Source organism: Eumetopias jubatus, unplaced genomic scaffold, assembly GCF_037043125.1.
Source record: "Eumetopias jubatus isolate StellerSeaLion01/CBP00866 unplaced genomic scaffold, mEumJub1_p1.0 scaffold_3, whole genome shotgun sequence".
NCBI classification, from domain to species: Eukaryota; Metazoa; Chordata; class Mammalia; order Carnivora; family Otariidae; genus Eumetopias; species Eumetopias jubatus.
This window is the reverse complement of record NW_028274809.1, coordinates 38,062,004-38,084,667: the sequence shown is the minus strand read 5'-3', so window position 1 is coordinate 38,084,667 and position 22,664 is coordinate 38,062,004. Positions and strand designations below refer to the sequence as shown.

The 22,664-nt window shown below is 38.7% G+C and overlaps 1 protein-coding gene across 2 annotated transcripts in view; it reads right to left on the bottom strand.

The window, feature by feature from the left end:
* RFTN2 (raftlin family member 2) overlaps positions 1 to 22,664 on the bottom strand; it is a 66,678-nt gene that overhangs the window by 27,026 nt on the left and 16,988 nt on the right. The window contains exons 2-8 of one of the 2 annotated variants that reach the window (XM_028125371.2): positions 19,561 to 19,744; positions 17,920 to 18,034; positions 13,225 to 13,504; positions 11,554 to 11,559; positions 10,128 to 10,331; positions 2,035 to 2,156; positions 690 to 793 (exon numbers count right to left, since the gene is read on the bottom strand). In XM_028125371.2, the coding sequence (XP_027981172.1) occupies positions 690 to 793; positions 2,035 to 2,156; positions 10,128 to 10,331; positions 11,554 to 11,559; positions 13,225 to 13,504; positions 17,920 to 18,034; positions 19,561 to 19,744 (1,015 nt within the window). The remainder of the gene's footprint in view (positions 1 to 689; positions 794 to 2,034; positions 2,157 to 10,127; positions 10,332 to 11,553; positions 11,560 to 13,224; positions 13,505 to 17,919; positions 18,035 to 19,560; positions 19,745 to 22,664) is intronic. The other variant, XM_088022076.1, reaches the window with a different exon arrangement.

Here is a 22,664-nt window from a genome sequence, read left to right as displayed (position 1 = left end):
GGCTTCCCGCCGAGCAGGGAGCCCGACACGGGGCTCGATCCCAGGACCCTGGGACCATGACCTGAGCTGAAGGCAGACGCTTAACGACTGAGCCACCCAGGCGCCCCAGTAATGGCATTTTGGTTCTAATGTGCGCACTTCATTTGAGTGGAAACAGCTAACAAGTCTGTGCTGGGGTCGGGGGCAGTCAGCCACCTCCCTGGAGGGGAGGAGCGGAGACCGCAGTGCCTGTGCGTCTGCATCCAGGCCTCCCTGGCCCGCACTGCAGTCCTGACCCTGGCCGTGCACTCTGGTGAGGGTGGATTTGCACACACAGTGCCGAAGAGGAGGACAAAGGGTCTACAGAGGGGGCTGAGTTGTTTTGTTTGCTGATTGATCTCTCCTCAATCTTCACTCTAGGAAGAACTGGTATCTTGAGAGACCCTCAGCTGGGAGTCAGTCCCCACGCCCCTGCCTGGCTCTGCCATGTGAACTTGAGCATGCCCCCCTGGGAAGGAGATGTTGTAGCTTGTACATCTATAACTTGAGGGCATTAGAGGAGCTGATCTCCAAGGTCCATGAAATCAGATTAGAAGTTTGGTGAAATGCTTTTTGTAGACATTAAATAAGAATTTGTTGAACTGAGTTATCTAACAAATGAGCTATGTTTTAGGATTAAATGAGAGTTTGTAAGGATCTTTTGGCATTACCTGTCATGTCGTAGTACAGGTGTAGGCAACACGCTCGTCAGGAGCCATCCAAACTCAGCCAGCGTGTGCAGCAGGGGGCCATAATCTGTTTTGATTTCACAACCCTGCATGGATAAGCATAAGAGCTCATAGTCTTAATGGCAAAGACAACCAGCTACACAGGTGATTACAATAATGGGTAATGGGTGTGACAGCAAAGGGAGTTCACACTCCATGAAACACAATTTCACCAGCTGCACTCTTCCTGGGCTTCATTTTCTGCTACCTGCTGCCTTCTAACCATTGAACCAAGGTAGAAACACTGGGGATCAGAGTGGAGAGAGGTTTCCATATGGTTCTCCAGAGTTTGGACCTTCCTTCTGTCTTGTTCCCTTGGCCTTGTTCAGGCATCAGACTGTAAGGTACGGGGCTCAGGAATCTGCCTTTAAAAAAATCTCCCTTGTGATTTGGATCCAAGCAGTTTATAGACCACAGTTTTAGAAACACTGGTCAAGGGACTGGGAAGTGAGGACAAGAGTTGGAAGTGAAGATGGGGGAGTGAAAGGTGAGTAGGGCTTAGATGCTGAGTCACTTCCCTGCTTTTTACTCATTTGGAATTGATTTTTACTTGGAGTTTTACCTCTATCCCCAAATCCTTTCCTCCCCCTCAGTGGGAGTTTGAGTTTCCTTGAAAACGAGCTATGCCTCTCTCTCTGCCCTTATCAGGCCAGAAAGGCAACGGTGTCCCTGAAAGAGCCTGTCGTGAGGCCCTCACACACACAGCACGTCTGCCTGAACTCAGCCTGTACACCTCAAGGGCAGGCCATTCGGGGACATCTGAATTCGGAGGGCACGACAGCATCAGCCATGTCATCTCTGATTAGGAAGGACAAGGCTGTGTGCACATATCTGGCCTGGCGAGAGAGAGAACACCTTTTGGATATTTTTGCCTTTGAAAGTCAATTTACAAGGTAAAAACAAAGTCAGTCACCTTGGTTGTTTGTGGAGATAAAATGGTAGTTGTTGACTGAGTTTTTCTCAGTTTCAGCCAGTTGTCATGGCATGTGTAAAGAGAATCTCAGCGCCAGGGATCTTTACTTAGGATTAGAATGTCAAATCTTTGGGAGTCTACTGCTATCTAGATATAGGTAATTATTTTGCTTTCTTATAATGAAGTTGAACATTGAGTAAAGGAAATCACCTTTTCACAAATCTGAACAAAGTTTGTTTATGCATTTGTGATGAAATTCTGAACCCTGCACAGACACGTGTTTGAAGGATACTGTATGTATTAGGCAATGAAGATCTTTATCATGTAAAACTAAATATAAAATTTAAGCTAAAGTGTCAGAAAATTGTGGCTTACCTCAATAACAGTCCATTGTTCTACTACGATGGCATCATTTCCTTTCCTAATGGAACCGGGAACGCCAGAGCCTTCTTCTTCGTAGATAAAGAATCCTTCCAAAGATTTAGGCAAAATGTCCCCTATGATGAAAAGGATACAGTCAAGAAGAGTTGCAAATACTGAGTCTCTTAAGTTCATTTAAATCCTTAGATAACCCTTTTAGTAAGCTGAAAGAAAAGCATATACATCAATAGGCACTTGTTTTGGCTGAGTCAACAACATCCTCCTCCTTCTCGTTGAAGGTTATTATTATTATAATTTTTTTGGGAAAGCTCAAGACAGGTTTGCACTTCACTGAATTAAAATCACACTGTAAATATGAAAACTAGAAGAACAAAACCAAGATAAAATAATATTGTACAATGAGAAGCAAGTGGATTTCCTAAGCCTAAAAAGCATCGGGAAACGACCTTCACCTCGAAATCAAATTTTGGTTTCCAATCTGTATGTTTATGCGTATTAATTACACCATTAAGAGAGAAAACATAAAAAATGTTAATCCTTGAAATTACAGGTGTGATATTAAAACTAATGTAAGGCAAGACCACTTCAAAAACTATAAACACAAAACAATTCTTTACATCCATGATGCTTTAAAAAAATAATAAAAGAATGGTAACAGGAAAATCCTAAACAGAAGTCATTGTCAAAAGAATTCCTGCTGGGAAGGAAGTTTTAAGGGAGGGTCTCTCTGACATTTTCTTGAATAGCTGACAATAACCAGCTGGTGAAAACTAAACTGATTTTATGGACGTTCTTTTGTCTCTTATTTTGCAATAGGAGACAATTTTCCCATGGTCATATGCTGGTTAAACATCTTATTTTTTTATACTGTACAATGTCGCATCAAAGTCTCCCTGGTGGACAGTGATCTAAATTATAACCTACAAAGTTTTTAGGTGATCCCTTAAGTTTAAAGATAAAAAAGACAAACATAATTTCAATGTAATTTTTAGTTCTGATTTTTATTAACAGGCTATAAACTTTAAAAGAAAATCCTTGTTATTATTATTATTATTATTTACATCATTTACAGTTAGGGCAGAACATCATGAAGAATTTACATTGTTCAGACTGGTTCCCAAAAACCCAGTAAAGTTTAATTTACTGGTTGGAATTACAGTATATATATATATGTTCCACTTCCTTTAAATGTACTTGTCCACTGTCACACCCAAGTGACCAGTGGAAGTAAACCTTTCTGACTGTAAGTTTAGAGCATCAGAAGACCATCTATAAAACTATGTATGCCACAAGTCCTTTTTTAGCATGGGGGGGTATGAATTTTAGAAATAATTATATGCTGTGATAATTATGTAATTATAATCTGCCTCTTATTTACTTGGGGATTATATAATGTGAGAACCATCGGTTTTGTGGCTCTGTGCCTGTTTTCTTTCTTTTTTTCTTTTTAAGATTTTGTTTATCTTATCTTATTTATCTTATCTCTCTTGACAGAGAGATAGAGAGAGAGCACAAGTAGGCAGAGCTGCAGGCAGAGGGAGAAGGAGAAGCGGACTCTCTGCCGAGCAGGGAGCCCAATGCAGGGGGCTCGATCCCAGGACCCTGGGATCATGACCTGAGCCGAAGGCAGCCGCTTAACCGACTGAGCCACCCAGGCGCCCCTCTGTGCCTGTTTTCTTGTTCTCAGTATTGGGGTACCCTAGTACTTCTAAATTTCTTTTGGTTTAAAAGAATGAAAGTGTGGTATAGATTCATACAATGCAATACTACACAAGGATAAACAAGCAAGACTCACTGCTGTGTAGCAACATGGACGAATTTCAGATAGTATGTTGGGCAAAAGAGGCCAGACACAAAAACGTACATACTGTATACTTCAACCTATGTGAAGTTCAAAAACAGGCAACATTAATCTCTGGTGGTGGATGTCAGAGTAATGCTTACTCTGCGTGGGAGGATGTAGACTGGGAAGGGGGATGAAGTGGTTTTCTGGGATGTTGGAAGTGTTCTGTACCATCTTTTTCCCCCTCTACATTCCTCCCTCCCAGCTTTATTGAGATAGAACTGACATATAAAGAGATGTTTTGTATCTTGAACATTTGTGTTCTGTTCAGCTGTACACATAAGATTAATGGACTTTACTATACGGATATTATACTTAGGTCCCTCCTTCTCACTCCAGGGCTCTGGGAGTGGCCCATGCCAATCCCCAGAGCCACTGATGAAGGATACTTACACAGGACAAAGTACTTATATCTCCTGAAAAATTCGCCCTAACAGAAGTGGTGGCAAGGCAGGGTGGCTGGGAAGGTCTCATGGAGAGTGACTGGGTGCTTGGTGTGTTAAATCTTTCAGGTCATGTGGTGAGGTGATAATTCTAAACAATTACTTAATAATTGTTCCCGAACAGAGTCACTTCTTAACATTACACATCCCAGAGCTTCCCACCCAGTATGCCTTAGCCCACTGGTATGCTGAGAACCTGTTATAGAAGTGCCAAGAATAGGGCGCCCCCTTCTGCTCAGAAAAGCTTTATCCTCTTATACCTGTATGCTTTTCTATGTGTGCATAATGTGAAAAAGTTACAAGGCATTTGACCTGATGATGCACTGCCTCTTAATTTTTTTTTTAGCCAAATACCACCAATAGCAAATGGTAGTATACCTGTATCCTTGAAGGATGGTCTCCAAGTACAGTGTGAAGTGATTTGTAGCAAGAATAAGGTTTCTTTAAAGTCTAATGTTATATCTTAAAATCCATGCAAACCTTGCGTTCTTTTCAACTATATTCCTATTATGTAAAAAAGTGCGGTTCTCCATCTCCCCATCTTAAATAATATTGATATTCCAGGAAGAGTTTTATCCTGTGAACCTTTGTACTCCTGAGCACAAGGCTGCATATCCCCCAGGGTACTTGGATTCTGGTTTGAGAAGCACAAGCTTAAAGGACATGTGCTCTGACGCATTCATTTCAGCTACATATGACATTGACATTTCTGTAAATGTGAGGAAAGGTAACATACCATTTTAGTATTTTTGGTCCATGTGTCATTTTTGGCATTAAACTGCCTAGAGATGGGCCTGGGACCGTCTCTGAGAACTGGAGAGCGCATACATAAACTTCCCCTTCTACCTTGTCTGGAGCCATTATCTCTTCATACCCTGCTCCAGAGACACAGACCTAGGCAGGGAAAAGATCCTCTTTCCTGCCCTAGGGTTTTTGAACATCTGGGGGTGTTTCTTCTGCCTAGAATGGTCTACCCATGGCTCTCAAATGCTGGCTTTCCAGTCTCAGTGTGATTGGTGCCTCATCAGGCGGGACCTCTGGACCTCTCCTTACAACGTCATGTTGGGTAATGTCACAACACTTCTCTCAATTTTGAAATTAGACATGTATGTTTCCATACCCATTGCTGCCTGACTGCCTTATGCCACATGGCCAGCTTTTTGAGAGTAGGGAATATGTCCATTTTGCTCATCATTGTAAACCCAGTGCCTGGCATAGGGCCTGGCATATACATATACATGAAGTGAATTAATACATGTTTCTTTGTCAGTACTCTACCCTATTCCTCATTCTGATACAGCTTGCCTGATACCTCCACACAAGCATCTTTATAGGGGTGAAGAGATCAAAATGAATTTAAGTCTAAAAATTCATAAAAAACGGTATGTTTTTTTATGTATGTATGTAGCCTTAAGATGTGGGTGTACTAAAGGTGGGGAGAGACTATTCTCTGACATCGATGGGGGCATTTATAGGCTAGTAAAGTATGGGAACCTCATGGGTGGGGTGTGTGTGTGTGTGTTTTATACCAGCTGGCAAAGCTGCTCATCTCAGTCCATGCCAACGGCCCACTGGATCTCTACACATTCTGGTAAAATAAAGTGTTTTGTCTTTGTTGGCTCAACTGGGGAAGCCTGTTGAGGGTGAGGGCCCAGCAATGCTGCAGGAGGTCGGATGCAGGAGGCCATTGCAGTGTGAAACCTCAAGCTGCAAGAACAACAAGACGGCCACTGGGTGCCTCTTCTGTGGGGCTTTTTGAAGCAGAAAATGCTTGGAGAGTGCGTGGGAAAGGGCACTGAAGAATTCGCAATCTCACAACCTCTCCACTATGACCCCACCAAAGGAGAAAACTTTTTAAAAGTTTTGTTCTTCCTCTCCCTCTTTCTAGAGGAAGATATTTTATCAAATGAGATTTATGGAGTAATGTATTTAAATGTCTGTGCAATATCTGGTTTTGTACTTCTATTCCTGATAGGCTGACTTCTGACAACATTTTGGAAGAGGATGGAAGCAAGACAAAACAAAATACACATTGTCCCCCATGTGCTTTAGTTGTCAGGCATCAACTACCCCAGAACAAAGCAACCAATTCAGCCCTGCTTCCTCTGACTTGCTTCTCACAGTGACACAGGCATGGGTCACAATTTCCCCTCTGCAGCTTCCCTGTGTACTCATAGGGAAGTCCCGAGTGACACACCCAGTTGCCAGACCCCACAGACCGTGGTGGCTCGTTAGGGCCTTGGCATGGCTCATAATGTAAAGTGTCTAATGAGACATTCCAGAGCTGCTGAGAGGGAGAGATTCTCCCCTGGGCTCTCTAAATAGCTTCTGAGGCTTTGGGAACAAAAGCCCTACAGAGCCTCTAGCTGGCAACTGCTGGGGCTAATTTTATTTTCACCAGGCAAAGCCCAAGGCAGGGATGCCTGAAATGGATTTTGAAAGGAGTATTTTTCGTTTTTCCTTCAGCAGTTGGTCACAAACCAAAATTTGAAATGGCTCCAACTTAGACTTTTTGGAAGGAAGAGAAGGAGAAAGAGAAGAGAGAAAGAGAAATACATGAAGCATAAACTGATCTCTAAGTAGGTGATCCATATGAAAAGTACTGTAACTGCACACAGGAAGCCACAGGAAAGAAAACTAACAGCAGAAAATAAGCTCTGGCAGTGGGCGAGGCACTGTGGAGTCATTTTGTACATACTATATTTTATTAAATTTTCACAGTGGTAAAGTAGGGAATATTTTTATTCACCTTTTAGGAAAATGTGGCTCAGTAAGCTCCCTAACTTCTCCAGATCACCCAGCTAATAAGCAGAGGACATGGAATTTAAACCCTGGTCTATCTGATCCTAAAGTCCATGCTCTTCTTATTAGATTTTGCTGTTTCCATAAAAGACCGACTTGGGAGAAGTTTCTAATAACCAAAAATACTAAGGAATATCTGTGAGCACCTGGTATGGGCTGTGTGTTATGGGCCATATTTCTGGGTGTTTCAATGGGCTAGATCCTTACTCTTGGTTTCTAGTTAAAAGAACCTATTGGACCATGATTCTTGATAATTTTAAATAATTACCCAAAGTCTTTAGTTCTATTAGTTAAGGTATCCCTGATTTAATGATAGGCTGATTTTCTTTTTTTTATTTTTTAAAAGTTTTTATTTAAATTCTAGTTAGTTAAACATGTAGTGTAATATTGATTTCAGGAGTAGAATTTCGTGATTTGTCACTTACATATAATACCCAGTGTTCGTCATAACAAGTGCCCTCCTTAATACTCATCACCCATTTAGACCATCCCCTGACCACCTCTCCTCCAGCAACCCTCAGTTTGTTCTGTACTTGAAAGTCTCATGGGGCATTTGGATGGCTCAGTCGGTTAAGAGTCTGCCTTCGGCTCAGGTCATGATCTCAGGGCCCTGGGACTGAGCCTGCATCAGGCTCCCTGCTCAGTGGGGAGTCTGCTTCTCCCTCTCTCTCAGCACCCCCACCCCCCGCTCATGCTCTCTCTTTCTCTCTCAGAGAAACAGATAAAATCTTTAAAAAAAGTCTCTTATGGGCGCCTGGGTGGCTCAGTCGTTAAGCGTCTGCCTTCGGCTCAGGTCATGATCCCAGGGTCCTGGGATCGAGTCCCACATCGGGCTCCTTGCTCCGCAGGAAGCCTGCTTCTCCCTCTCCCACTCCCCCTGCTTGTGTTCCTGCTCTCGCTGTCTCTCTCTCTCTATCAAATAAATAAATAAAATCTTTAAAAAAAAAAAGTCTCTTATGATTTGCCTCCCCCCTCTCTTTTTTACTCCTTACCCTATGTTCATTTGTTTTGTTTCTTAAATTCCACATATCATATGAGTGAAATCATATGGTATTTGTCTTTCTCTGACTTATTTTGCTTAGCATAATACACTTTAGCTCCATCTAACATTGTTGCAAAAGGCAAGATTTCATTCTTTTTGATGGCTGAGTAATATTTCATTGTGTATATATACCACATCTTTATCCATTCATCAGTTGATGGACATTTGGGCTCGTTCCCTAATTTGGCTATTGTTGATAATGCTGCTATAAACATCGGGGTGCATGTGTCCCTTCAAACAGTATTTTTGTATCTTTGGGGAAATACCTAGTAGTGCAATTGCTGGATCATAGGGTGGTGCTATTTTTAACTTTTTTATTCTTTTTTTTTTTTAAAGATTTTATTTATTTGACAGAGAGACAGAGCAAGAGAGAGAACACAAGCAGGGGGAGTGGGAGAGGGAGAAGCAGGCTTCCCGCCGAGCAGGGAGCCGGTTGCGGGGCTCGATCCCAGGACCCTGGGATCATGCATGACCTGAGCCGAAGGCAGATACTTAATGACTGAGCCACGCAGGTGCCCCTATTTTTAACTTTTTGAGGAAACTCCATACTGAATGATAGTCTGATTTAAGGATAATAAGGTATTGAGATCTTATTTGCTTTTTTGTTCTTTCCTCTAACTCACTGAGGTAATTAATTATCCTGGTTTTCATAGACTTCATCCTTCCTAATTTATTTTTCAAGTCTCCTAACTATGAATTTTTCTTCTCTTTTAGCACTAATCTCTTTTTAAAAACACTTTCCCTAGAAAGTAATTTTTGGAAAGTTTTGTTTGTTTTTGTGATAGACATGAATGATTACATATTCTATTGTGACTAAAAGAGGAAGGTTAGGGGAAGTTGAAAGATAAAAGGAGGCAGAAATAAATAGAGTCAATATCATTTTTGAACCAAAGATTATTTTTCTATACAAATTTTAGAGTCAGATATAGACTGGAGTACATGGTAAATAGTGACCAAAATTGGGATAGTGTGTAAGTTTGGATAGTAACTGTCAAATGCAATTATAATCCTTCTAACTGGGCTGTTATAATACATCTTATTTGGAAAATCCTAGTCAATCATACAGTGTTTTGTCTATTTCTGACAGTTACAACCCAGCAGCAAACATTACATTATAATTCTACCACACATGATGGTTAAGCTTGCATCTATCTATCTCTATCTATCATCTATCATGTATCTATCTATCATCACAATCTCTTTATTATGAGTCATAGTGGGAATTCCCACTGGGAGCCTCTGGAGAATCAGCTCCTTCAGGAGTGAAGGCTGAGCCATGCGGAGGAGCATGCAGCTGTAGTGATGGGAAGACAGGGCTTGAGGATATTCCCCTCAGCTTACTGTCAAGTTACCTTCCACAAAAAAGAACATAGGAAAGGCATGAGGGACCAGAGGGCATTGGATCCTCCAGTTACTTCGTGTTCTCAGAGCCCCCCCCTGCCAAGCCTGTGTTTGGCTGGAAGACAGATCATAGGTCATGTATTCAAGGAGGCTAAGCTTGAAGGCCTTCGTTTCACATGGATATGGAAAGGCCTTGCTGGTTATACCTTGATGCTCTCATCTATGGGCATGCCAATCCATGCCGTACAAACTGGAATATGATTAGGCTTCTTAATCACTGGCCCAGACCAGATGTGACACACTGTCCAAAATCTGGGTCATCAGGACATGTGGCTCAGAAGGAAGAAAGTTTTCCTTAGTGCTAGTTGGGTCTAGTGGAAATTCTGTCATCTGTTTATTTTCTTTCCTTTCAAGGTTGCTAAAAGCAGTGACAGCAGGAAAGCAAGATGGTTAAGCTTTTAAAATAAAGCTACATAGCTGTGTAATAATTGAAATCTAATTCCTAATGAATAATACCTGTCCTTTTAGCCACTGATTTTGAGAGGCAAAACATTTCCACCAACTCTGACACAGATCAAATTCTTTAATTATCAATATATCATAATATAAAACTTACCTTTAGATGTTTCCCAGCATACAAAAGAATCAATTAAAGACAAGCCTTGTTTATAATAAAATGTAGTTAACTCCAGCCAATCAGCATCAAGTGTACTAATGACAGATCCTTTTCTTGTTACTTTCATTGACAGGATGCCTTCCTGATAGGTCCAAAAGGTTGATTCATCATCAAAAACATTGAATACTGTATACAACTTGTTATCTGGGGATAGGTGTTCAGAAAGAAGAAAAAGTATTTATTCATTTATTGAAAAGATTCCTAAATTTTTTTTTATTACTCATGTATTTCAAGCAAACAGACAAGCATAGAGAATAATAAAATTACTTACCACTCAGCTTTATTAAATGTTAACCTTGTGCCTTGTTTCCTTTAGACTTTTTTCCAGGAAATGAGAAATGGATATAGTTGAGGCTCACTTTGTAGTCTTTCCTAATCCAATTCTCCAGAAATAGCTACTATAATGATTTGGTGTTTTTTATTCTCATTCGAGCTTTTAATCTTTTAATGCACATTTATATACCCATTAATATATATTATGTTTTGCAGTTTAAAAAACTTTTAAAGAAGTATGATATTGTATATATGCATTTATAAATTGATTTTTTAAAAATATTTTATTTATTTATTTGAGAGAGAGAGAGAGAGAGAGAGAGAGCAAAGTGGTGGTGGGGAGGAGCAGAGAGAGAAGGAGAAGCAGACTCCCTGCTGAGCAGAGAGCCCGACCCGGGGCTGGGGGAGGGGGGAGGGTGGCCTTGATCCCAGGAGCCCGAGATCATGACCTGAGCCAAAGATGGATGCTTAATTGATTAAGCCACCCAGCTGCCTCTACAAATTGATTTCTTTTTATGCTTGAAGTTGAATTAATACGTATAGACCTTATTCATTTAGTTAAACTGCTACATAATATTCCAGTTTATTATTCTCCTGTTGATACATTGTTTTCAAAATTTTGTTAATGTGAGCATTATTCATGTCTCATATTTGGGAGTGACTCTAGAATACATATTTAGACGTGGAACTGCTGGGTCATATCTACTAGTTTTCCATAAGTTGACAAATTCTTAACTTGGGGAGTAGTCTATGGACCCATCTATATGGTTATGTTTAGGAAGTCTAACACCACTTGTATTGCGCAAGTACTTGGGGGTATGCATGTTATGTGCATTTTAAAGAGAGATTTTATTTATTTATTTATTTATTTATTTATTTATTTAGTGCTCGAGTGGGGGGAGGGGCAGAGGGAGAGGGAGAGAGAGAGAATCTCTAGCAGACTCCACACGAAGCGTGGAGCCAGATGCAGGGCTCGATCTCACGACCCTGAGATCCTGACCTGAGCCAAAAACAAGAGTCAGATGCTCAATGAACTGAGCCACTCAGATGCCCCTGTGTGCATTTTTCTGGATTGAGTCTCCATGGATTTCACCAGATTCTCCAAGGGGTCTTTTGTGTGTGTCTCCCCGCACCCTCATGCTGCCACCATCCCACACCTGCACACAAAGTTAAAAACTATTGCCATAGACAAATTTTTAAGAAGTATATGATTTATATTATTAAGAAGTATATGATTTAAGAAAGTGGAGTCATTATTATTATTAAGAAGTATATGATTATTATTAAGACATATATGATTATTAAGAAGTATATGATTTATATTATTAAGAAGTTTATTATTAAGAAGTATATGATTTATATTATTAAGAAGTTTATTATTAAGAAGGAGTATATGATTTAAGAAAGTGGAGTCTAGGGTCTCCTGGGTGGTTCAGTCAATTAAGCGTCTGACTCTTGATTTCAGCTCAGGTCATGATCTCAGGGTTGTGAGATCAAGCCCTGGGTTGGGCTCTGCACTGGGAGTGGAGCCTGCTTAAGATTCTCTCTCTGCCCCTCCACCTGCCCTCTAAAAATTTTAAAAAATAATTAAAAAAAGAAAGTAGAATCTAAAGATTGAGAATTAAATTAAGTAGCATATTGGATTTAGAACTTAAAAGGACTGGAAATAAACACCTGATCTAATCAAAGTTAGGATGGGAACCAGTGGGAGTTTAAAGGTAGCATTGCATGTTAGATAGCAAATAGGTCTCTGACCATAGCTCCAACAACTCTTTGGTTCCTAAAATGTTTACAGTGCAGGAAAATCAGGACGGTTGTTAGTTAGGGAGCTGGTGAAAAAATGGGATGGTGGTGGTGGTGAGGAGGGGTAAGATGATGAATTAGATGCTTCTGGTTTGTTCTTAAAAAGACTGTGCTGACCATGGCCGAGTGGGTCTCTGTCATCCTCAGAATGTTGAGCACATTTCACTACAACCTAGAAGGCCAATGTAGGTGTGTGCAGTGTGTTACACCAGAGTGTGTACTACTACTACTTCTCACAACAACCCCCTTTCTATGACAAAATTGAGGCAGTCTGACTCCAGAACTCTTAATTCTAAGGTATGCATCATCTTTGACTTTCTCTAGTAGTGCTTTTTAAAGCATGTCTGCAAAGGTAGCAGAAAACTCTGAGCAGGCCAAAATACATGAAAAAGTAGTCTCAATTTCTTGGGAAGAGTTGCTAGTTGCCAAAGTAGAATAAAACTAATGTTTAAAGTTATTTTAAGATGCAGGCAGTATTGTTATATTAATTGTTTCATCATGATGTGCATTCCCATATTCTACTTGATGATCAAAAAAAGCCGATTAACTTCAAAGGCAAAAACCATCCATGAAATGGGAAAGGCCAAAACTAAAATTCTCACACACTGTTTTTTAAAAAAACCATAAATCAGAACAGCTTTCTATATTCATAGAATCACTTTCTGTACACACACAGCCTCCATTTCATAGGGGAGCTGGTGAATGACCAAATGGGAACCAATTTTCAAAACAAAATTTCCTTATGTGGATGGCATTGTATGACCATGCCAGGGACGACTGTTTGAAAAACTGCCCTACCTTAGTTTTGGCTACAAAAATTTCAAAAAAATCAAGACAAGTTTATTAGTTTATTCAGCCTTGATAATTTTTAGAAATTTACTTTGCCTCACGTTTCTAAAAAACATCAAAAACTTATTTTTGCTAAATTTAAACTAATACACTCTTTCGACTTGTCTATTACCTTCTCCTTTTCTGGATTTAGAGTAACTGGGGCTGCCATCTCGGTCCATTTGACACTGTCCACTTTCATGATGAAGTTCTTCCTCAATTCCACTCTCAGACGATTGCCCACTTAATGTTCCTTCATTCCAACTTTTACAGTTTTCCTCCGAAGTGTGTCTCACAGGCAGTGTTGATTCTGTATCTCCATCGTGATTGCTTCCATTGCAGAATTTAAGTGGTGGATAAGGCTGTGATATGAATCCAACAAATTTCATTCCTCTCTTAGCAGCTATATTAATCTGAAAAGAGAGTGTAAAACAAAATGTAAAATTTATTTACATTGATTACTTTATCAATTAACCTATAGGCTTATTAAGGAAATCCATAAGAAGAAGTAAATTGACCACTAACTAAAGACCCATTCATACATAAAGTAATAACTTCTAATAAAGCACTACTCCTAAGACTATGTCACACTATTATTGTGACTTCTTCAAACAGAACTGATACACTTTAGAAATTAGGAGAACAGGAATCATGTTCTTCTTCAAAAGGTTACTATTTGGGAAGAACTAATAATTCTGTAACATGATTTTTGCAGACTTGTTAACAATGGTCTCTCCCATTGAGGCAAAATTAAAAACTATTCCAAGAAATCCTCAAAATAACACAATCTTAATTAATAAAGAAGAAACATTAATTTAAAAGCAAAAACATACAGCATTGTTTGCTTGATGTGGGTAAAGAAAAATGTCACAAGTCTAATTCTTGACAAATGTGTATGTATAATGCATAGGCCTGATTCACTCTCAGAAAGCTTTCATATATGCTTATATCTTGATGCTATTGTCTCCTATTGGGCCAAATGTTCATGATTAGATTCAATCATATAAGTTAAAGAATAGGATTCAGAAGCGCATAATATAATGCCAGTGAAATAATTTGAGACCTTGAGAGTGGTGATTTTCATGCTGGGCACCTTTCCCTTTCTCTGCTTTTGCTTCATTTCTTTGTTCTTTTTGTATCCACGTTTTTCTCCTCTGTTAAACTGGCAATTCTTTTGAGGACTAGGACTGTGTCTTAATCATTTTTGTATTGTGCTGTTTTGTACCTGTGGGTGCTCTATAAATACTTGTTAAATAAGTAAAAATAAAGAAATAGCAACATCTTTTATTTGGTCACTGTTTTAAACATTTAAATTGAATGATTTTTTAAAAGACTTATTTATCTGATAGAGAGAAAGAGAGTGTGCAAGTGGGGCAAGGGGCAGAAGGAGAAGGAGAGAGAATCATCAAGCAGACTCCTTGCTGAGCGAGGAGCTCAATGTGGGGCTCGATCTCACGACCCTGAGATTATGACCTGAGCCAAAACCAAGAGTCAGAGGCTTAACCTACTGAGTCACCCAGGCACCCCTAAATTAAATGTTTTAAATGTTACCTGGGAGGGGAAAAAGACTTATGGTGGAAGTTGTAAATGCAAACACCTATGGTCAGAAATGAAATAAACGAAAAAGGCCAGGAACAACTGGGGCAAAACCAGACAGCAATGCCCACAACGGTCACTCAGCTCCAGCCAGTGAGGAGAATTCCAAGCACGATGGAGGTGTGGGTATGTGGAGCTAGGATAGAGGATGACACTGACACAATATCATTTACTCCTATAAATGAACATACTGAGGTTTTAATAATGCATGACGCCATAAAAGTAACCATAAATTGTCCTTTGTATCAAATGTCCTGGGAGAGGAGAAAGAAGTGGTAAGGAGGTATGGTATCCTGCCGGTGGGAATGGGTAAATTTATTGTCAGTTCTTTCTCTAGGCCTTCTTAGCTGATTTGGGTGAAAAAGTGCAGAAGGCTTTTTCTATTTTTTATTACTAGAAAGTTTTATCTGGAAAAGTCTGGTAACAAATAGAGTATTAACATTTTTTCCATTTTTTTGAGTTGGAGGATTAATATTTTTATTTTTTTTAAGATTTTATTTATTTATTTATTTATTAGAGAGAGAGAAACAGCATGAGAGGGGAGAGGGTCAGAGGGAGAAGCAGACTCCCCGCTGAGCCGGGAGCTTGACATGGGACCCGATCCCAGGACTCTGGAATCATGACCTGAGCTGAAGGCAGTTGCTTAACCAACTGAGCCACCCAGGTGCCCGGAAGATTGATAATGTTATTTTTATTTAAAAATCCTGGGAAAAACACTTATAAACCTAATTTTAAAAATAGTGAAAATATTGATATAATGGTAAAATGACTTAAAATCTAGCTATTTAACAATAAACTCTTTATGTAAGACAGCTGTTCCAAAATAATATTTGGCATTCATCTATTGCTCTTGTTCACACATGGGGCAATGTTCAAATAGTTCATGTGTTATGTTTCCTGAAGCTTTTCTCTTCATGAAATAACCCCATTACTCTAATTGCTGAAATAACAGTACTTTCCTGTTTAAATAGATCTTTAACTGTGTCCAGGAAGTTAAATGCAAAACAAGGGCTCTGATGGTGATCTATTAAGATTAAATTAGTAGTTACATTTTTGTTTCAAAAGAAATTTTTTGGAGTGGATTTATTCCCAGAAAAACAAATTGAAATTTCCCAGAATAGTAGTAGTAAACAGTATGTGGAACTTGTTTATAAAAATCTAGTCTCAAGGACTGTTCCTGAAAACCTTATTGAATGGTGACTTTATACCTAAAAGGGAAATATCATTAGCAGCTATAACTGGCTATACACAAAACTACAGACACACGTGGCCATTTAAATTTTGGCAACAATAATAAAAACAATGAACACATTTCTTACTTGAAATGCCTTAGGTTTTTGGCTGTATTCACTTAAATAAAACCTAAAACCTTACAAATACGTCAATGCAACTAAGAACAAACTTTCACTTAAAATCCCATCAATTTAGAATACTTATGAATGTACAATTTTTCTTGGTTTTAATCAATATGTATATATAGTGTTCAATTTTTCCTTTAAGTTTCAATTAAGTTATATTGTATAGACTTTTCTAGCTCAACAGTCAATATAGTTATGTTGACTCCCCATAAACTGTTACATTGTATCAGTATACCATGGCCGCCTCCTCAGTTTTCCAATTATTGAGAATCTGGCCCCTTACTCACTGTTCATTAAACTATCACTGTTCATTAAACTATCTTTGAATAAAAATGACTTTTCCCCTTTTCTTTCTTTTCTTAAAAAGATTTATTTATTTGAGAGAGAGAGAGCACACGTGCATGAGCGGGGGGCCGGGGAGGGGGAGAGTCAGAGGGAAAAGGAGAGAAGTAGACTCCTCACTGAGCATGCAGCCCCACTTGGGGCTCCATCCCAGGACCCTGAGACAATGACCTGAGCTAAATTCAAGAGTAGGGCGCTTAACTGACTGAGCCACCCAGGTGCCCCAAGTTTTTCCCTTTCCAGTTAATTTCTTGGAATAGATTCTAATAAAAGAAATAAAATGGGATTTACGATTTTTATGACCAGACTGCTATTCAGAAACACTGTAATAATTCATTACAATGCCAACTGCGATATATGAATGTTTTCTTAAACTCTTCCAACACTGGATTTAATATCTTCAGTTTAATTTCTCATAATATTGGTGAGGTATTAATACTGTTTTATTTAAAAAATTATTAGGTTGAATCTTTTTCCAAGTGTCTATTGTTTGTGTTTCCTTTTGTATTTTGCTGTCCATGGATTCTGTCTGTCCATTCAATACTGGATATTACTTTCATGCATTTGTATTCATTTCCTATAAATTCTAAATGAAGCTCCCATAGGACACATTTGTTGGGGATTCCTCCCCGCCATTCTTTTTTTAAAGCTTAATTTTCCTAGTATATAAGTTATATTTATATACTCAAACTCCTCAACCTATTCATAATTGTGTACGTCTACTTAGTATACTTTTTCATTTTCTTCTGGATTTTTTTATAGGTAAAAAAAAATTACCCCTTTATCTCATTTGAAATGTGTGGAGTCTATTTTCTACAGAACAATCATCCATTTTCCCAGTAGCACTTACTAAATGATGGTTGTTCCCCCATTTTTTTCTTTTAAGATTTTATTTATTTGACAGAGAGAGACACAGTGAGAGAGGGAACACAAGCAGGGGGAGTGGGAGAGGGAGAAGCAGGCTTCCCGCGGAGCAGGGAGCCCAGTGGGGGACTCGATCCCAGGACCCTGGGATCATGACCTGAGCTGAAGGCAGACGCTTAACGACTGAGCCACCCAGGCACCCCAGTTGTTCCCCAATTTTATTTCATCAGATTTGTTACCAAACTTTTTATATGTGTGTAAATTTATTTCTGGCATTTCCATTCTGTTTCATTGGCCTGTATTTCTAACTGTACAATTTGGTATGTGTGCTTCAATATGTTTTAACCTCTGGTAGAAGTCACTCACCATATTTCCCTGTTCTTTTTTTTTTTAAATGTATTCTTTCTTTATTTATTTGACAGAGAGATAGAGAGCACAAGTAAGCAGAGCGGCAGGCAGAGGGAAAGGGAGAAGCAGGCTTTCTGCTGAGCAGGGAGCCTGATGCAGGGCTCGATCCCAAGACCCTGGGATCATAACCTGAGCCAAAGGCAGACGCTTAACTGACTGAGCCACCCAGGCGCCCCTTCCCTGTTCTTTTTAAAGAAAGGAAACTGATGAAGAAGAAATACCAAATATTTCTCGATATCACAAATGTATACATGTAGTACCTTTTCTATCAGTTCTTTTGCTATGTCACATGTTTGTGTCTCATAAGTTAGAGGATATTCCTCAATCACAAGCCTTGGGCGTCTTTGTCCACTGGGTACTGCCGAATGCTTCGGGCTGTAACAGAGAATATATTCATGGTTGGAAGTTAGTTGATTATTTTTAACTAATATGCTCAGTGTAAAAATGAATGATCAACTCATAAATAAGGTCAAGACAATTTTTTTTTTCGAGCCTAATGGTTGTCTTCTTAGGTAAAAATACCAGAAAAACAGAGTAACTTTTATTAATTTAAATTTTCTTAGTTTAAACCTCTATTAATTTAATTTCTAATTTAATATGGAAGAAAAAATTCACCAGTTGTTTTACTAAAAACTGTGAGAAATGATTTTAGATCACTGTTATACCTCATTTTTGTACAAAAGCACAAGTAAGGGTCCTATCTGAATGCAAATAAATATCATCCTGTCTTTTTCCATTTTTCTTTTCTGATCTTTACCCCTTGATTATTCTTAGTCTTGTCAGAGCACTGCTAGTCCACTGGAAGTAATGCTAAAAGAGGAAAAATAATTTATACATAGTTTATAAGATTTGTAATTAGGACATAAGTGTTGCTACCATGTGATAAAATGGTATGTTTATTTAGTAATGCTTGAAATACTGGATGAGGTTCCATATCATGGTGAAAGCTGGGGCCCGTACAAACCCTCTTAGATATCTATAAGTTGGCAGTTACTCAGTAGCAAGGCAGTGTCCCTTAAAAGCACAACTGGAATTTTTTAAAGTCCTTATTTTTTTTCAATTTTCCTGTTTTCTCTCTTATTTCATTTTTCTTTCCTTGCTTAGCCCTTTCTTAGTTAAAGTGATCAATTATTAGTCCATCACTAAAAAGAGAAAACAGTTTTTACCCTGGTCTTTGAGATGGCTTGATATAGTTCAAGAGTTGTGTAAAAAAAAAAAAAAACTGATGTGTTAAAGACATTGGTTTGGTTATTTTCATTCTTCATTGGAAAGGGCAACTGTATTTTGAAAACTATCAAACTTACAAGCTAGGCTGGCAAAAATAGTTGCAGTATTGTTTGGGAAAGCAGCTACTAAAAAAAGTGGAAAAAATGGATGGTTTTTACATCCTACTTTTTTTGGAAAAAGCTGATAAGTCTATCTGATTTGTGAGAACTTGGCAGGTAGATCTTTCTGCTGTAAAAGTTTTAGAAGGGAGAGAGAGTTTCTGTTGCCACTATAAATAAAATAATATAGGACAGTTAAAAAAAAATGCTCAGTGAAAGTGGACTTTGTTGGTCCAGTCAGCTCTTTTAGTCCAGTGACAGGACCTGTAGCTGACGGTTACTCCACTGAAGCTTCTAGGTACTTCTTGAGTCTATATTTTCCTTTTCCTTTGTTCACTGACATTCTCACCTAGGACCCATTTGTTTGCAAGGGGCTAAAATCAATGAAGAGCTTTAAAAGGAAGGGGGTGTAAGTTTCCTTCTCTCAATCCCCCTCAACTACTGGAAAATGTGCTCTAAACCAAACCCCCTAATTATCCTTTATTCTCCATCACTACATTCAAACTTCTTTTTCTTTTAGCCAAAGAAAACTGTCTCAACTGCTTCCTAGTCTATTTCCTTGAGCACCAGGCTTACCTTAATTTCAAGCGCAATAGCACTACTCTGTACAGGTAACTTGCAGGTAGGTGTTTTCGCTGCCCCACAGGTTGTATAACAGGATGAATAGCCCCAACAATATATCCTTTAAGATAGTAGTCTTCCACTTTTGTTACTATATCTGAAATTGAATTTATCTTGATGACTTCTGGGTTTGGTGAAGCTGAAATAGCAAATGCAATGAGAAATTTGCACATTTATAAAATGTTATTTTATAAAACATTATTTCTATCTATGTATGATAATACTAATGAATAGGAAACATATTCGTATGATTTAATCTCAAAATTACACTAGCATGTATTACACCTAAATTAATTTCAGAAAAAAGCAAAAGTAACCTTATAAGCTAGTAGATATGTAATATTACCAATATGTTTTAAAGTAGAAATGCCTTACACACATTTTTCAATTAAGGCAGGTTTATTTTTTAGGATTTCATTTGAGGGACTGTATTCCATTAATAGATACTGAAGACATACATAAGAGAAACAATATTAAGTGGAAGAGCTAATTGTTTTTACAATTCTGAACAGGATAAGATGCATAATTTTTTAATATAAAATTCATACAAATCTAAAAATTACAAGTGGGGGTAATGATATTTAAGCAGAAATTGTCAAGTGCTTTCTTATTTCTTTTTTTTTAAAGATTTTATTTATTTATTTGAGAGAGAGAGAATGAGAGATAGAGAGCACGAGAAGGAAGAGGGTCAGAGGGAGAAGCAGACTTCCTGCCGAGCAGGGAGCCCGATGTGGGACTCGATTCCGGGACTCCAGGATCATGACCTGAGCCGAAGGCAGTCGCTCAACCAACCGAGCCACCCAGGCGCCCCTGCTTTCTTATTTCTATCACTTACGTGTAACACCCAGTGCTCATCCCAACAAGTGCCCTCCTTAATGCCCATCCCTCCACCTTATTCCCCTCCAGCAAGCCTCAGTTTGTTCTCTTAACTATAAAGTCTCTTACGGTTTGCTTCCCTGTTTTTATTTCTCCCCTTCCCCTATGTTCATCTTGTTTTGTCTTAAATTCCACGAGTGAAATCATATATTTGTCTTTCTCTGACTTATTTCGCTTAGCAGAATACTGATTTCAATACTTATATAAATGTTTGAGGAAAGGAATTGAAAAAGTAAAGGTATCCAGAAGGTCTTTTTTTTAGAGAGGGAGAGAGAGAAAAAGAATGGGGGGAGGGGCAGAGGGAGAGAGAGAATCTCAAGCAGGCTCCACACCCAGTACAGAGCCTGACACTGGGCTTAATCACACAACCCTGAGATCATGACCCAAGTGGAAATCAAGAGTTGGATGCTTAACTGATTGAGCCACCCAAATGCCCCAGAAGTTCTTTTTTAATAAGTAAAATTCCTAAATGTAGAGGAACTTCAAATGCAAAATTGATATGCAGTTGAATTATCCCTTTGAAGCAGGGTAAATCTATAGAAACTATAAAGCTGTCCAATGTGTATGATTTTTAGTAAAAGGAGAAGGATGTGTTATTTGGGAAAATGTTCTTTATGTTCAAGCAGAATTAATTTAAAAAACAACTTTATTTTCTGCAACAATATTCTTCATTTTCTGGAAAACAATCAAGAATTAATATCTAGAAATAGACCTGCAATTTGATTATCTTGAGTGACAAAACATATGAAATTAATTCCAGATATGGGCAGTGCTGGCTGTTGGCCTTCTGTCAGTTTGGTCAGTGGCATCCAGCAAAGAACTGCAGCTAATTGCCTGAACACAGGAAGGAGGTTAAGAAGCAGACAAAGAAGAAGGGTCAGAGGAAATCCCCACCTCCTCTTACACTAATATCCACGTGATGGAACAGAAATCCACCAACACTGGGTATTCATGCCAACTTCTCAAAAGAAAATAAAACACTCAGTAGGAAAGTTATATAAACCAAGACAAATCCATTTCCACAAATTCTGATCCTCTTCTAGATTTACATAATTTATTTACAATATATTTTCTTTATCACTAGGTGTAGGAACAAAAAAAAGAGATGCATCTTGGACTTTGAAGAAACAGCTGGATTTCATTGCAAAACGGTCCTGTTCTCTGTGGTTGTGTGGCAATCACTCTGTGATTCATTTGGTTTTACTTTTTAAGTATTTTAACTAAACCCTGATTTCCAAACAAAGAAAAGGAAAAACTAAAAAACAGAATAAACTGTTAAGACTAAGGAATGAAACATAACCTAAACTTTTTAGAATTATATGCTAATCCTACAAAAATTTTTTAAAAATGCAATCTTTTAATGGATCTTGTTGCATATTGTAGAAAGCGGAAGTGCTTTAGCCTGACACCAAAGAAGCTTCATAGTCTGGCCTCTTTCTTCTCATTCAGCCTTCACTCTTGTCACAGGTTTTCTTGTGTGTCTTGCTTTGGCGGGCCTGTACGACTGCCCTTCCTGAATCTCGCTCCCTGTTTCCTGCTGCCAGGCCTTGATTTCCTTTCTTGCTCCACTGTGCCTGGTTAATTACGGCTTCCCCTGTGCTGTGCATTCTACTATTTCCCTTTCAGATGTCAGTAGAGTTACTTGTTTATATGTTTATCTCTGCTGTTAGAGAATTCCTTCAGGGCAAGGAACCTACCTTATTTCTCTTTCTATGCCCAGCATTTTCCCCAGGTTATGATGTTAAGTTGGAAATACTGTTCATAAGGGGAACTATGAGGTGAAATTATTGCATAAAGGAGGGAAAGCCATCAAGGTTAGCTAATGGAAACCAAAAAAGTTAGCCAGTAAATTCAGGAACAAATGTACAGTTTCTCTATGACTTGTTGGAGAGAGACACAACAGGGAAAGAACACACAGGCAGTGTTGTGGAATTGTTACTCTTTTGATTATAAAAGTGAAGGTGGTCAAGAACCTGGTGAAAATTCAACCAGGTGGAGTTAAGGGTCATAATTCACTTCAGAAGGCTCTAGCTTCAGGCCCCATTTTATGTTCCTTACATTAATAATATTGCAATGAAGAAAACCACATAGAAAAAGAGGTAAGAAGGAATGAGAGGTAGAGCTACACTGGGTCTAATTAGCTCCATCTTGGAGTGAAATCTGGAGAAATTTGGGAGAGGACC